At 42.4% G+C, this 15,481-nt stretch overlaps 1 protein-coding gene across 6 annotated transcripts in view; it reads right to left on the bottom strand.

The window, feature by feature from the left end:
- LOC118828120 (WASH complex subunit 2-like) overlaps positions 1-13,961 on the bottom strand; it is a 48,948-nt gene extending 34,987 nt beyond the window's left edge. For all 6 annotated transcript variants that reach the window (XM_036734531.1, XM_036734534.1, XM_036734532.1 and 3 more), the window contains exons 1-10: positions 13,689-13,961; positions 12,136-12,300; positions 6,677-6,739; positions 4,965-5,138; positions 4,048-4,141; positions 3,867-3,928; positions 2,972-3,019; positions 1,945-2,046; positions 1,296-1,383; positions 819-893 (exon numbers count right to left, since the gene is read on the bottom strand). In XM_036734531.1, the coding sequence (XP_036590426.1) occupies positions 819-893; positions 1,296-1,383; positions 1,945-2,046; positions 2,972-3,019; positions 3,867-3,928; positions 4,048-4,141; positions 4,965-5,138; positions 6,677-6,739; positions 12,136-12,300; positions 13,689-13,793 (976 nt within the window). In that variant the 5' untranslated portion in view covers positions 13,794-13,961. The remainder of the gene's footprint in view (positions 1-818; positions 894-1,295; positions 1,384-1,944; positions 2,047-2,971; positions 3,020-3,866; positions 3,929-4,047; positions 4,142-4,964; positions 5,139-6,676; positions 6,740-12,135; positions 12,301-13,688) is intronic.
- Between the last annotated feature and the right edge of the window lie 1,520 nt (positions 13,962-15,481).

The raw sequence follows: 15,481 nt of genomic DNA, 5'->3' as shown, positions 1-15,481 counted from the left end.
CTCCCCTCAATTCCTTTCTTTTTCTCCAATACAAGGATGGCCAACTGGGTAGGGGAGGAGAAGAGATACATCCTAAAATGATATTTAAAAGCAAAACAAAACAAAAAACAAAAGTGCCATACTCTCTTACTAGAGGGTAGGACAGCAAAGGAGGAAAAGGGCTGAACTTGGCATCCAGTATCAAACACTATCCCCATCTGTGTGATTATGGGCAGGTCACCACTTGTCCAAACCTCAATTCCCTCACTTATAAAACAGGGCTAAAACCTACAATGCTTATTTCAGAAGATGTTCGTGAGAATCAGTATGTGAGGCACTTCTCAAACCTTCAAATTCTGCTGCTCTTCTTTTGACCTCCTTACCTAATCTTGGATCAAACTCCTTCCTCACACCCTGCATTTACCCTTTCTATTCTGAAGACATTCCCCCTCAAAGTAAAATTGTACCTGAGTAGCTGCCCATCCTCTTTAGTTTTTCCCCCTTTGGAAGATGAAGACAATATCTGGCCACGTCCAACCCCTTGATGCTTCCCCATTCTCTAGTACTGGCTGTCTTACTCTTCAGGGTCCTGAAGGACCCTGAGGCACTGGCTTAACTTGAAGAGGGCCAGACAATGGCTTTCTGGTGCCCCTGATCTGTTTATGCCTAAAATGAAGACATGCCCTCAGGGCACAGGCACTCTCTTCTGGATGCTCTAACCAAGCAATCAAAGCCAACTGTTTACAAACAGATACAAAGGCTACTTTGGGCATTTTTTGAGTGACATTCTGGGCCCCAAGGCCTGTAATTCAATATAAATGAAACAGAGAAAGGCCTACCATCGGAGGGCACTTTCCTGACGTCTTTCTTCTCTTTCACGGTTCTCTTGGTTTTTGCTTCCCCAGAGGCTGTGACTTGAAAAGAAAATTTCAGAATTTATACAAAGACTTCTCCATAGAAGGCTTTTATCTTATGCAAGTGTAAGAGAAGACTGAATGGTAAATAAAATTAGGTCAAAACCAAAATTTAACTTTAGTATTTTTTCTGCTCTCATATACAACTGAAATGCATTGCACGTTATTGTTATTAATTGAGAAGTCACCCCAGTTATACGATCTCTGGCTGTTTTCTTTTAACACTGTCCATAAGCTGGATAAGAAGTTTTATTTTAATTAAAGCCTTACAGACTGTCCAATTCCATCAATGAATAAAAGTGAAAAATTTTGTACCTGACAAAATCTAGGGAGGGCAATCTAATCTTTTCCTTTTTGGAGAGGGGAAGAAGGAAGTTTCAAACACTAAATGCCCGGGCTTACTTGTCTGCCCCTCATACGTTCGGCTTGTTACATCTCCTTTGATTCTTGCTGCCAGCTCATCAGCAAATGAAGTAGGTCGATTTCTTTTCTATGGGTCCAAGAGCGACAGATGAGTACCTTCTTTGCAATGTCCTGAAAACAACTGACAGCTTTCAGTTCACTTCTAAACAGGAGACTTACTAAAAGCTCTATGGGGTCAATGATAAGTAAAATGAGAGGGATATAAATGGGACATAAACACAGAACTAGATCAATATACCCTGGGCAGATCACCAAAGTGGGAAGCACAACCTATAAGATATTCTGAGGCACAGTAAGTTTCCAGTTCTCCTCTGCTCTTATATGTTACTGCCCAGATCTGTAGACAAGGGCACTGCTTGAAAGGAACCTCTTTGGTGGGGAATAAACATCTCGTGCCTTAAGTTCCTGGCATGGCAATAAACGCTTGATGATGCAACTTTCAAAATTGGGATGGTAAGACAAGAAGATGTTTGTCAAATGGTTGATGTTTGAACCACTTTTGGAGAACCAAATATAATACTGTTTTCTAAAGATACTGTACAAATGTTAACTGTAAACTACAGGACAAGAAAAGAGATGGATAAACAGAGGAAAAAAATGGCCCCAGAATAAGCAGGAGTTCTCTTACTGGTCTAGCATTTTCTCCATTGACCTCTTCTTCTTCCTCTTCCTTTTCAGAATCACCAAAAAGATCTTCCTCCTCTTCTTCATCACTTATCAGTGCTATGTGCTGATGAGCAATATTAGAACATTCCAGATTAAAACTTGACCTCTCTAGGGTACTGTGCTCAGGCCGTTAAGACAACAGACACTGGCAGTTTAAAGCTTTAGTCTTCTCTCTAAAATGAAACGTTTTCAACTAAAAGGTAAAAAAGGAGCTGATTAAAACAGTTTCTCTGATTGTGTCATGCCAGTATTAGGCACACAGAATGCATATCTCTGGGATAAAGCCTTTTCATTACTGAAAGCGCTACACCTTATAAACAGCTTCTATCCTCACAACCTGTTCACAATTGGCTTGAGAAGTTTTTACAAGTCTTACTACCTGTTAGAAGTAAACAGACCCTCTTAATGAAGGTGCAATTACTAGACTCCAAGCCAAACTGAAATAACATACGTAGTGTGCTTTGCAAACCTTAAAGCACCAAATAGATAGTTACCACTATTACTATTTCTTTTACTATTAAATTTGTGAACCCATTAATAGGAAATACAAATAATGTTTTTTTTTTAAAAAGACAAATACTAAGAAGAGTTTTAAATGACAGAAGAGGCTTAAAACACACTTTCCAGGGGCAGCTAGGTGGCACGGTGAGTAGAGCACCGGCCCTGGAGTCAGAAGGACCTGAGTTCAAATCTGGCCTCAGACACTTGATACATATACTAGCTGTGTGACCTTGGGCAAGTCACTTAACCCCAATTGCACTGCCCAAAAAACAAACAAAAAACCCCACACTTTCCAGTCTTATGGATCATTTAACAGTTGGAAAATTCATTTCAAAACACTTTTCCTAAAAGGGAATTCTGTAATCCCTGGTAACCAAATTAACCAATGGCAAACTCTTTTGGTAGAGGACAAACATTAAATCTGGTTAAGTCCTAACTTCTCTCATAAGCCAGAAAGGATCTGAGTTATTTCAAGATAGTAACCTTACCGGCTTTTGGTCATTTTCACTCTGATTGCCAAAGTCATCATCTGAATCCTTGAATAGAAACAAGCCAATTTTTGTTAGTACAAACTTTCCATGTCACATACTTTCAAATTATAGGCTACTGAGGCAGGTTAATTTATAAATTTAAGTGACTACATTTTTGTAATCTATTTATGATTTCATATGACACCAACACACTAAAAACATGCAGAAAGATTGCTAGCTGGATTGTGCTGCCAAGATTTCAAATTATTTTTCCCCATGGAGTTTAAAATGCCTGATTTTAAAAGTTCCTTTCAGAAATGGCTATTGATTTCTGTCAATCTGTACTATCAATCTTATATATCTCATGGCTAAAGAATTCCAGGTTTAGAGGTAATGCCTGCCTTTTACTGATGTGGGGCTTTGGCTCAGAGCGGGTGAAACCTTGCTCCCAATCGCACAGGCCCTAAGGTCAGAATCACGCCTCTGGCTCCCTGGCTGGCTTTCCCCACTCCCTGGGCCTGATTTCTCTGGACCTAATTCTTCACCTAAATCACACTTTGTGTGCAGTTGGCCGTGAGGCTCCCCCAGAGACAGAACTGAACCCGGTCCTTGTGACCCCCACTCCAAGGCTCTTCATCTTATTCTAAATGACATGAGAGAGCTCCTTGGTAGTTTAGCATAAAAGTTCTAGCACAGGTACAGTTACATGAAGACTCTGAAGCAGCTATCCTCAAATGACTCAGGAGAAGAAGAATTAAGCTGCTTTCCATACTGAGTCTACCACTGGCAACATCTGCAGTCCCAACTCTGTCTCCAGGGTATGACCTTTGTCCTTGTTGAAAGCTATAACTTGTCATCCACTACTTCACAAAAAGCTCATCGTCCCCATCATGGTGCCCTCCATGGATCTTACCTCTTCATCTTTCTCCTCTTCACTATCCAAGACACTATCTGGATCACTGTTTAAAGAGCCTTCTATTTAGGGAACAGAGAAGATGAGTTACAATGCACCACAGAAAACCAAAATTATCAAAAACCCTTGTGACCAGCACCACCAGAGGTTTTAACAGGTTAGGAACTGGTCTTAAACATACCCTCACTTGAAAGATCTCCAAGGCCAACATCTTCTTGCTCCATAAACAACTGGGAACCAATCAAGTAGGGCAAGGGGCGATCTATATAGAGATCCTGCAAAGGATGCACCGAGTTAAAGCTTTAAAGGCAGACTTCTTCAGAGACTTAGAAATAAGCGATGCCACTTTCCCATCAGCCATCCTGTTTTCTGAATCCTTCCTGCCCCATTCGCATTTTAAATTAGAGGAGAGTGTAGCAATAACCGAACATTTTATAATCCAAAGTGTTACAAAACGAGGATGCATGTCTGAGATTAGTCGGAGGAGTTACAGTTGAAGCTACAAAGGGTAAAACTAAGGAAGAAGCCAGGCTAGAGTAAGCCAACTCTTGCCACCGAAATGATCCTAATAATGAGGTATCGGATGGTAGGTGAGCATGAGCAGCCTGAGGAAGCACAGCACAAATGCTAAGACTATAACTGTGATTTTGAGTCAAATGCTTCCCCACATGACTTTTTTTTGCAAATGTGAACCTATGCTGAATTTCATGCTTGCATTAGGGGTTTTCTGAAAAACATTTGTTAATATCAGTTAAGTTTAATGTTTACTTTCCCTAACATTATAAATGACTGGGGGTCCAAAACATTAAAAGCCAGTTCCAAAACTTGAAAACGATCATTTGGGGAAATCATAAAGGTCAAAGCAAAAAAGAGAACGAAGGGAAATTCGGTCTGATTCTACTTCCAAATTAAATATCAGAATCATATAAACTTGCTTTTATAAACGTATAGACTTGTGATATTTGCTGCTACCCTTAGTCCTCTGGTGCTGCTCATCTCATTTCAAGGGAAAGATTTGGAGCCATCCAAAAGCAAAAGGAAACAAGACCAGCTACCTAAAGACTGTGCCAGTCTGGCCAAGGGTCTGGGGGCCTTCACCTTTGGTTCAAGGATCAGCTCTACTCTTTCATTTGCTTCTTCTTCTTCAGAGTCTGAATTTCCAGCTTTTATATCAAGTTGTTCGAATGCACTGTCCAACACCAGCAACCCATAGTTGACAGCTTCCTGGACTTTGGGAATCAGATCTGCTTCTTTCTGTTCCCGGGTTTTCTCCTGTAAACAAACAGAAATGGTCTATTATATTTCTATTCTGAGATGCTGTGATAAAATTATAAGCAGTGACAAAGCACAGTAGGAACTGTCAACATGGTGAACATGTCCCAAAGGGATGCCAAAATACTCTTTACAATCTGAGTCTAGATTAATGTGAAAGTATGTTTAATACAAATGTGTATGTAGAGCCTATATCAGATTGCATGCCGTCTTGGGGGGAGTGGAGGGAGAGGGAGAAAATTTAGAACTCAAAATCTTATGGAAGTGAATGTTGAAAACTAAGAATAAATTTTTAAAAAATCTGAGTCGAGAATTGCAAAATTTTAGGGAAAGCGAGTTGTCAAAACCCAGACCCCAAAGACTGGCTTTTGTCTTCCCTTAAATGAGAAGTGGGTGCATGGCCATCTGCCATAGTGCTGTTTCCACTGTCATCCCATGACGTTCCCTGCTCCCTCTTGCCCTGGGTTAATGACCACTTGGACAATGCTAGAAATGGATCATCAGATGTATGGGACTAGAACAAAAAGATCTTGGTTGAAATTGCAGTCAAAGGCATGGTTCATGTTAATAGGTTTGCAACTAGTCTTCCAGCCTCCAGCATCTCTCCAACTCATCCTGCATATCTGCCAATCTTAAAACTTTGCTTTATAGACATCAACCTCTATTCAAGAAGCTTGAAAAGCTCTCCATTATCCGTAAGATTCCAACTTCTTACCCTGACACTCAAGCCCCATCACAAACTCATGCCGCCCACTTCTCTACACTTATCTCTCTACATTCTCTACATTTATCTCACCACACTAGCCCCTACTCCCAAACCTCCCTTAGTTCCAGCTTAACTGGACTTTTCACTGTTACCTCAATACCTTCCTATAGACTTCTCCCTGTCTAAGTAGGCCCTCTCCTCTGCAGATTCCTTTATGGCCCAGTTCTCTACCTCCATGAAGCCACTGCCTCTGGCCTCCCTCCTTCCTCTGACCTGCTATCAAATTCAGTGCTTAGCTTGTATGGCCTGGAAGTGTTACTCATTTTTCTATGTTTATGTTTTAGATCACTGAGTAGAGGAAGGTTCTTGAGTACAAAGATCCTATCTTGGGCACTCAGTGCTAACCATGATGCTTTGAATTAAGATGGCAATCAGTAAATGTTTGTACCAGTGCTTGCGTATCTGCCTAAGTCTGAGTGAGCACTGTGTCATGAAGACTCAATCCAAGAAAATGTTAATCAATCATGGTTCTGTGAAAGAGTACCCATGGATTTGCAGGCATCACACATTTGTGCTAAAAGTTACTAAATCACAGCTGTGGTTCTGAAAAGCTGCTCTAAAAGATGTCCACCTCTAATCCTCAAGCACCACTGGAGCTCATGTGATACCAACCACACTAAATGTAGTGCAAGCAAGACTGAGAATCACTTAACAAATCACTGATGGGCCTACACCAGAAACGACTGTTTCCACCTTAAGAACTGTCTGCCATGCCTGTTCCAGTTTAATAACTAGGCTGGAGGATTCATAAATGATTGGAGGTCCCACATACCTGTTCGATTTTTTCCGCTTCAGCCTTGGGAACTGGCTCCTCCACTTCTTCATCATACACTCGCTGGAGAAGGAAGCAAATTAATTAAGTTGCAATTCAAAAATCCACCTGGCAGCAGCCAAGAGCAAGATTACTTAAGTAGTCAAGTAGACATAATTATTCCCTAAAAGGCTAAGTTTCAAAGTTACCTCTAAATAGCCCCCCCCCCAAATACTGTTAATTGAGATCTCCAAGTTTTGCAGAGGCGCTACTTTGTAAAGATAATTCTGCTGTGAGTTCTAGGGGATGCAAGTACACTTACAATTTATACTATACTTTAAGGCAATAAAGAAATGACAAGGCACAGATACTATTATGCAAGGGGAGTTTTAAAAAGAGAAAATGAGACCCTTATACAGAGTAGTCCAAAGGTCTAAGTGCAGTTTTATTACAGTTATTCTTAAAAACCACACTAAGACTTCTGGACCACCCTGTCCAAATGAGAAAAAGTCTGTACTGTACTATGCCAAAAGCTAAAGCTATGAAGAAGAGACTGGATCCAGAGTTGAAATATAAAACTAAAGAAAATTATCTTTCTAGTAGAAACAGCAACAGGTCATTGCCATTAAAATGAGTGCTTCCTGCCTGAATCTAGGTTTCTCCTACCTCTCGTCACCAGATACAGACACAACTCACAGCTCAAGAAGCTTATGTTGAGGCAGCCAAAGACTGACTTGCCCTAGTCTTGATCTCGCCAGGGACAGGAGCTGTCCACAGGTCATTCTCATTGGACACCAGCCTTTATTAGGGGTTCAGGTTTTCCACAAAGATTCCTCTGGCTCTGATCTCTACTTCTTGACTTGCTGTCTTTGAGTTTGTTGGCAGCATCAGTTCTCCTCATGGTAATAATGTTCATTTGAAAGAGGAACAGTGAGTATGAATCAAATGAAAGTAAAGAGCTGTCAGAAGCAAAAGAGCCCTGACACCAAACACTGTGTAATTGCCAGAAAAATTATCTTCCCTTCATCACTCTCTCTTTTAACCTGGCCATGTCCTTGCCCACAAGACTCCACTTTTTCCCTGGCAAATGGCTTCAGCTCCACATCTGCAGGGCTCTTTCAGGAGTCCAGTGTGTCACCCCCTGACACCTGCAGGATGGTGTTAGACAACAGTAATCAGCATTTCTTTTCCCCCAGGAATTTCCTTCTTCCTTCCTGTCTCCCTTGGGAAGAACTCATACTAGGGACAGTCCTGTCATTTAATCAGTCACTCTGAATACCAGGTGCCCTTTTGATATGACCTGGCACAGTGCCCAGAGCACTGACCTGGGGGGTCAGAGAGTCCTGATTCTAGCACAGACTGACTTTGTAAGCTGAGCTATATGACTATAACCTCTCGGCCTCAGTTTCCTCACCTGAAAAACAAGGTTGGGCCACATGACTTCTGCGGTCCATTCCAATTACTAACATTCTGTGATTCTCTTTCATTAGACATGCACAATGGCTCTTGACCTTCCAACTACCCAAATTCAGAAACCCATTTCTGTTCCTAAACATCACACACAGCTAGGTAAGCATAAAAATGGATGTGCCACCAAGAAAACATGAAAAATATAAGGTGAATTTCAAGTCTTGCTTTGGCTCAGCTGGGATTTTATCAGTATGGATACTTACCCTTACTTGCTTGCCCCCTTAGGCCTTCCCCCGCCCCCCACTAATTTTCATAAATCCTTCACTGAGGAGTTGCCCAATAGCCTGGAGTAACTTACTTTCATGTGATTTGGTTCATTGGTCATTGGGATTTCCCACTGAGAACACTACCGGTTAATGAATATTTGTAGAGAGCCTAATATTTGAGAGTCTTCATGTCCTCTGCCCATCACTGCAGAAGCAGAGGGGACATTTTCTGTTTGTCCCTTCTATCAGTAGCCACTGCTAAACATTTCATTACTTGGTGGCCAACCATCTGATGATGAGAGAGGAGACAGCCACCCTAAAAATGGAGACTCAGAAAACAAGGAATAAACCCTGACCAGTCATGTTATATAGTAGTACAGCTTTTCAAATCCTTTCCCTGTCCCTCTGGAACCACAGTGTGGGAAGCAGAGAAGAGGGGTAAGAGCCTAGCTTATGCCCTTACGTATACTAATTCAGTTTTAATTCACCAAGCCCTTATTAAATACCTACCGCATGCAGGGCACTGTAAAAGATATGGAGCATTCAAAGACAAAAAGAGATTCAAGCCCCTGCCTTCAGGAATTTATGTTCCACTGAGAAGATACAACATGTACATCGGTAAAGAAAAGAAAATTTTTGAAGAAGTAGAAAGCACTAACAATTGGGGGCACCAAGAAATGCTTTCTGAGCTGAACCTGAAATGAATCATTAAAATATTTATGAAGCACTTTGAAGGCAGCTAATAATTCTAGGCAGAGGAGGAAGGGAAGAAGGGATTTGGTTTTCTCTCCTTGGACATCTCCATACAGAGCCTGGCTGACCACTTCTTGGGTATGTTAATGTAGGTATTGTTTTTCAGGAGACTGCAGAAGCTCGTTCCAGCTTTCAAATGCTATCCTTCTGAGTGGGTTCCAGCCATGGGGAACAGATGAGGCTAGGACTCAGAGGGTGGGAGATGGAATGGTGAGCTGAGGGAATAGTCAATGGGCCAGGCAGGCTAGAACACAAAGTATATGAAGAGGAGAAATGTGAAGTGAGTCTACAAAGGTAGGCTGGAGCCAGACTGTGAAGTCCTTAAGAGGAGAAGTCTCTTGAACAGAGGAATGACATGGTCAGATCATTTGTGCTTTAGGGAAATGATTTTGGCAGTTATATGAAGGATGGATTGGAGAATGGAGAAATTGGAAATGGAGAGACCAATTAGGAAGCTATTCCAACAATCTAGTCAAGGAGTGGTAAAGGTCTGACCTTGGGTTGTGGCCATGTGAGAGAAGAGAAAGCCATGAAGGGACAACAGACAGACCTGGCAATGACTGGATAAATACAGGGAAGGAGGTCAAGGGAAATGGTAAGGATGAATCAAAGATCAAGTACCTGGATGACTAGAAGGATGGAAAAAAGTGAGAGCAGTAAGACTCCCTGGAAGATCAGGCAACCTGATGGCTTCCTCCTTTCAAGATGTCTGATTAGGATGAACTATGTCACTAGCCATAAAGTAACAGTAATGGCTGACATTAATCATGCTTTTCAGGATTTGTAAAATGCTTGACACATGATCTCATTTGTTACTCAAACAACACTGGGAGGTTGGCAGTACTGCATTCTTGCCTCCATTTTTACAGATGAGGACTGAGGCTCAGAGGGTCATACAGATCTGGGTCTCTCCTGACTCCTAGTCTAGGACCTTTCCCACTAGACCCTGTGGTCTTAGCCTCCCTATTATGACCAAAGAAGCTACCATTTTAGCACTGGACGGGACCAGGAGCTGCCTGTTCTGAACTCAGGCACCTTTTCCTCTGTGTTGGATGAACAAGTACCAGAGGGAGGGAATAGCAATCTTGTAATAGCCATTCTCTCAAAGGCCATAACAAAACCAATTTAATATGGCTACCATAATAACTGTATGTTATATTCAGCCAATCTAGCTTCTGAACATGGTAACTGAAAAAAAATATGTTCAAAAGGAATTTTCTTTGTCCAACATAAACACATGTACTCAATTCTCAATCACATATATGAATTAAGGGACATTCTGTCACAGACTATAGAAATGAAAGATTATTTGTTCAGCTGTAAACATCTCAGTTACTTGGAGCAGCAACTGGGCTAAGAGTGTGGAGAGCAGCAAAACAGAGCACTGAAGTTAGTCACAGAAAATCATACTTTGAGAGAGCAAGAACTAGAGCTTTTCATTTTAAAATTACATTCTTCACAGCTCCTAAGGGTTTTAAAAAATTGTTTCCATATCCAACAATGAAGAAAAACCAGTAAGTATGTGAGACCAATTTTACATACTCCCAAAGAGGTATTTTATTATATTTTCTATTTCTATTTCCTAGAACTATTAAAAGAAGCATAAACTAGTAAGTATCTATGTGGATGTATAATATATATTCAATTGTGAATTCAACTGTGAAACTGTCTACTGTATAAGCATGAAGATGGAGTTGTTAATGCTGCTCTCTCCCTCTCCTCCCCTTTTTCTTTCCCCATCAAATACATGCCTTGCTTCATCCTTATGATTGTACAATAGACAACTGCAAACTGAAAAACTATGACTTGAAAATTCTTCCCTCAAATTATTTGAAATACTTTCAAAGACTCATACTTTTGCAATCTTGCAAAATCAGTGTATATTTAAGTTACTTCTCCTAGCAATTTTGTGACTTTAGTCAGTATCATAATCTTTACTTCAAAGATGAGGAAATTTGGGGATTCAGTCGTCAAGTAAACTGCTTGGAATTGCAAATCAAGTTAGATTTGCCACATGAACTTTGCTAACTATCTCTCAGCATCTGAATTACAGAAAGACAGCATATAATACTAAATTCTTGAAAAATAAAATTCAAAACCTCACTGGTAACAAATTTCTTTCACATAGACAATCAGTCAACAAGCACTTATTAAGCTAAAGATTTAATACATCTCTGCCAGGCTGCTTCCTCAATACTTTGAAAGGTCCATGACTTCTCTGGCTTCACTAATATAGACCATAATGCCTCAGTCGACACTTTCATGAGCTGTGGCTTGGCCTAAAGGTGACAAACCTTTCGAACTTAGCTAAGCTGATGCATGAATGACTGGTGACATAGTACACAGCAAGTCTCTTCTCAAAGAGGACCTGACAGTAACACATTTTGTTTGATGTGCCAGAGTTTCAAAGGCCAAATTTCAGACTGGAAAGACTACTGGATTTGGAGTCAGAAGAACTGGGTTCATAACTACTGCTTACTACTCTGTGAGGGGCAGCATGATAAGTGGGTAGAGTGCTAGATTTGATACTAGGTGTGATCTTGGGCAAATCACTTAACCTAACTCTGTGCCTTAGTTTCCTCATCTGTAAAATTGGAAAAATAATAGCAACAATCTCTCAGAGGTGTCTGAGAATCACATTATAAAAAGTGTGTTAAGCCCACTGAAAATCCTAAAGTGCTATGTAAAGGTAAACTATCATTATTAAGTCATTTAATCTCTCTGGGCCTCAGTTTCCTCATCTGTAAAAGAAGTGAGTTAGACTAGTGGACTTCTAAGCTCTGAATATGATTACAGTACCCTAACAGGTGGTCACTCTAAAATTCAAGGCAGAACTCATTCATGACCAGAGATGTGGCACACTCAGAACCTCAGTTTTTTCATCTATAACAGGGGAATAATTGTGCCAGGCAACTCACAGGGCTGTTACGAAGAACATGCTTTGCTAATCTTAAAGTACTATATAAATATTAGGTTTTTTTTTTAAATTCATACCAGAACAGCTATAGAAACAAAAATGTCAAATTTAACATTGGTATTTGAGAAACTCACATTCTCAATGAACTGGGTATTAGAAAGCATGAGGAAGTCATTGAAGACATTGTGAAGGCGACAATCTGCAGCTTTTGTTTCATGAATCAGTCCATCCACTTGTTTCTTGATTTCATGTGTCCTAGAGATGGTCTGCTGTGAGAACTCCTGAAGAAACTGTAAAAGCTATTTTCAAAAGACACAGTGACAGTTGCTTAAGCTTAAATTTTGGCTGGCAAAGCAAGTCTCAGAATCTGTTCCCCCCCATCCCATATTGGTTGTGAGAGCAACATCTCACTGGGGAGGGTTCTCTTCCTTTTGTGACACTGGGAAGGGGGGGGGCGGTTAGGGCTAGCATATTCACCATCACGAAAGGTGACGAAAAGCATTGGGATATGACATAAAAACTAAAATAACATCCATGAAATCATCCTTTGTAAAAAGTCATTTTTGGTCAAATTTTCACTAATTTGGTAGTCATGGCAACAGAGATAAATGTTAAGATTACAAAACAGAAGCAAAAGAAAAAAATGGGCTGAAAGACCTGGATTTTGTGCTTTCCCTCCTGCGGAGCCATATGGTTGCACTCTATTACACTTAGGTAAAAACCTTTCTCTTGTCTTGAGCAGAACTATGTAAACTGATGAGATCCGGACTTATTCCTGGTGGAGGAGCCAATAATCAACTGTGGACAGCTCCCAGTGTTTGAATCATGGAGGGTGTGAAGGGAAGCCTTGGAAATAATGAGTTCTCTAGGATAAGTGGGTCAATGTCTAAGCCACTGTCTTTGTGACTACCTTGAGGAAGGACAATGAGGAGAAAGAACAAAAAATTTTCTCTAGGCTTCCTTGCCTCTCACCTCCCCCAATCAATCATCAAGCATTTATTAAGCACCTAATATGTGCCAGGCACTGTGCTAAACAGAGAGACAAAGAAAAGGAGAAGACATTCACTGATCTCAAAGAAGTTTTTTTCCTCAAGTCAAACCACAGTTTAAAATTGTACAGAAAGCAGGTTAAAACCAAAATGGAGATTTCAAAGACCTTCACAACCCGGCCCCTTCCTACCTTGCCAGTCTTCTTTCTCCCCCTCCCTCCTCTGCCATCGGGAGACTCGGGTCTCTGCACATGACCTTCTATCTCCAGACTCCACGTGTTGGCACTGGCTGTCCCCCAGGACAAGAATGGTCTCCCTTCTCATCTCTGCCCCTGGCTTCCTGCAAGTCCCAGCCTGAGTCCCACTTTCTCCCGGAAGTCTCGTCCTTCTCTCCATTAATTCGTCCCATTTACCCTGGTTAGGGCTAGTTGGTCCCTAGTTGTTGGCATGTGGTCTCCCTCACTAGGCTGAGGGCTCCCCGAGGACAGGGGCTGCCTCAACTTTCCCGGTATATAGTAGGTGCTTAATAAATGCTCATTAACTTCCCTAAGGGGCCCTCACTTTACCTCTGGCCGTGGTGCTCCCGGTGCTCGGTTTCGGGGGAAGGGGAGACAGGTAAAAATCTCACACAAACCCGGCTCGGCCCGGAGTTCGAGTCCCGACCCCCCGCCCGCGTGACCCGGCCCAGCCCCACTCACACCCGCGTCCGCAGCCAGGGACCAGCTCTGGCTGTTCTTGCGGATCTCCTCCAAGGACCAGGGCCGCTCCCACACGGGCCTGGGCCCCGGCTCCGGCCCGCTCATCGGTGCCAGGGACTGGGGGCCCGGCCGGCCTCCGCCTCGACCTCCTCCTCCTCCTCGCAGACACCAGCCCCGGCTCTCGCAGGGTCCAGTCCCCCCGGAGAGCGAACCCAGCCTCTCTCAGAGCCGCAGTGCCGGCTCCGCCCCCGCCTCACGTGACGGCCCGGGCCACGTGACTCCGCGCTCACGTGACGAGTCTCGCACGCGTGTCCCCGATCCGGGCACGTCGGGGGCTGAGTTAGCGAGTGATCACTGCGCCTGCGCTCTCAAAGCAGTCTGTAGGCACAGGCCCTCCATCTGCCAAAATGCATCCTAGTCCCTTACTAATCAATCAATTAACAGGCTTTGACTGATTGATCCCCCACTGTTAACGACAGCTAGGTGGCGCAGTGAATCAGGAGCTGGGAACACCGAGTTCAAATGCAGCCTAAACATTGTCTGCCTGTGGGACCCTGGGCAAATCACTGAGAGCCTCAGCTTCCTCATGTGTAAAATAGGAATAATAACTGCATCTTACCTCCCCAGGGCTGTTGTGACTCTCAAATGACACGATTTACGAAGAGCACTTTGTAAACCTGAAGGTCCAATATGATTATTATTATTATTAATGCAAAGCATACCAGTGCCTATTCAGCTCTCAAATCTATTGGTCCAGATGAGTGGCCAATCTGTACCGGTGAAGATAGTTTCCATATAGGGATTTCCCCACAGAGATGAAAACTGCAGTCCAGACTAAGAAAAAACTTTTATTAAGCATCTACCATGTGCATAGACTCTAGAGCAGAGACCTTAGGGAGAATCTATCCCAACCTCCTCATTTTATAAATGGGGAAACTGAGACCCCCCCCCCCCCCCCCCCCGCCCCGAGGGAAAGTGCCTTGACAGCTCTCATAAGCAGTAGAACCAGGCGGTCTGACTCCAAGTCCTGTGTTCTTTGAGGTATTTTGAACTGGATCTGTGATTTTATTGAACTCTCATTGGGGATATTAACTCTCCCAAAGTGGACGCCACCTCCCCTGCCATTCAGTGGCTTAGGACAGGGTCCCACAGTCCCCATGGGTGAGAGGTGAGGTCTCCCTGCCTGATCAGGACCGTCTCTCTATCCATTACACCAAACTGGCTTTCAGCTCTGCCATGATGCAATTCAATGTTCCTTGGGTTCAGTTCAACAAACTTTTATTATTTTTCTGCTTTTAAAATAGCAATTAATTAATTTTTAGTTTTCTCAACAAACTTTTATTAAGCACCAAAGGGTTGGTACTGAGGGCATGCAAATATACAAAATGGCAGAGGTCCTACCCGAGACATTTGGCAAGCAGCAGAACCCAGGGCTTCTCACTTCCAAGTCTATAACTCTTTTCCCACAGTGCCTGATTATCTACCTGCACCTGCCAAACTCACTCTTTTCTTCCCTTTCAATAGCAAGCCCACAACGTGGCTCAATGGTGCCCCCTCCTGGTTATATCCATGCTGCCACCTTTTTTTAATGGGTTTTTCCATAGCCTGGTTCGGGGAGAGCTGGACACACAGGTTATTTACTCTTGCTCCCAGGAAATAGAACATGACCTTTTGGAGGTATTAAATTTTTTTTGTTGAAATATGAGGCACACCATCAATACATCTTTGTGCATGAGCTATGGCTAATCTTTGTATTGTTCCAACTTAAGTAGTACATATCCTGCTGAAAGGAA

The sequence above is a fragment of the Trichosurus vulpecula genome, chromosome 8 (genome assembly GCF_011100635.1).
Source record: "Trichosurus vulpecula isolate mTriVul1 chromosome 8, mTriVul1.pri, whole genome shotgun sequence".
NCBI lineage: Eukaryota > Metazoa > Chordata > Mammalia > Diprotodontia > Phalangeridae > Trichosurus > Trichosurus vulpecula.
This window is presented reverse-complemented; position numbering and strand designations above follow the sequence as displayed.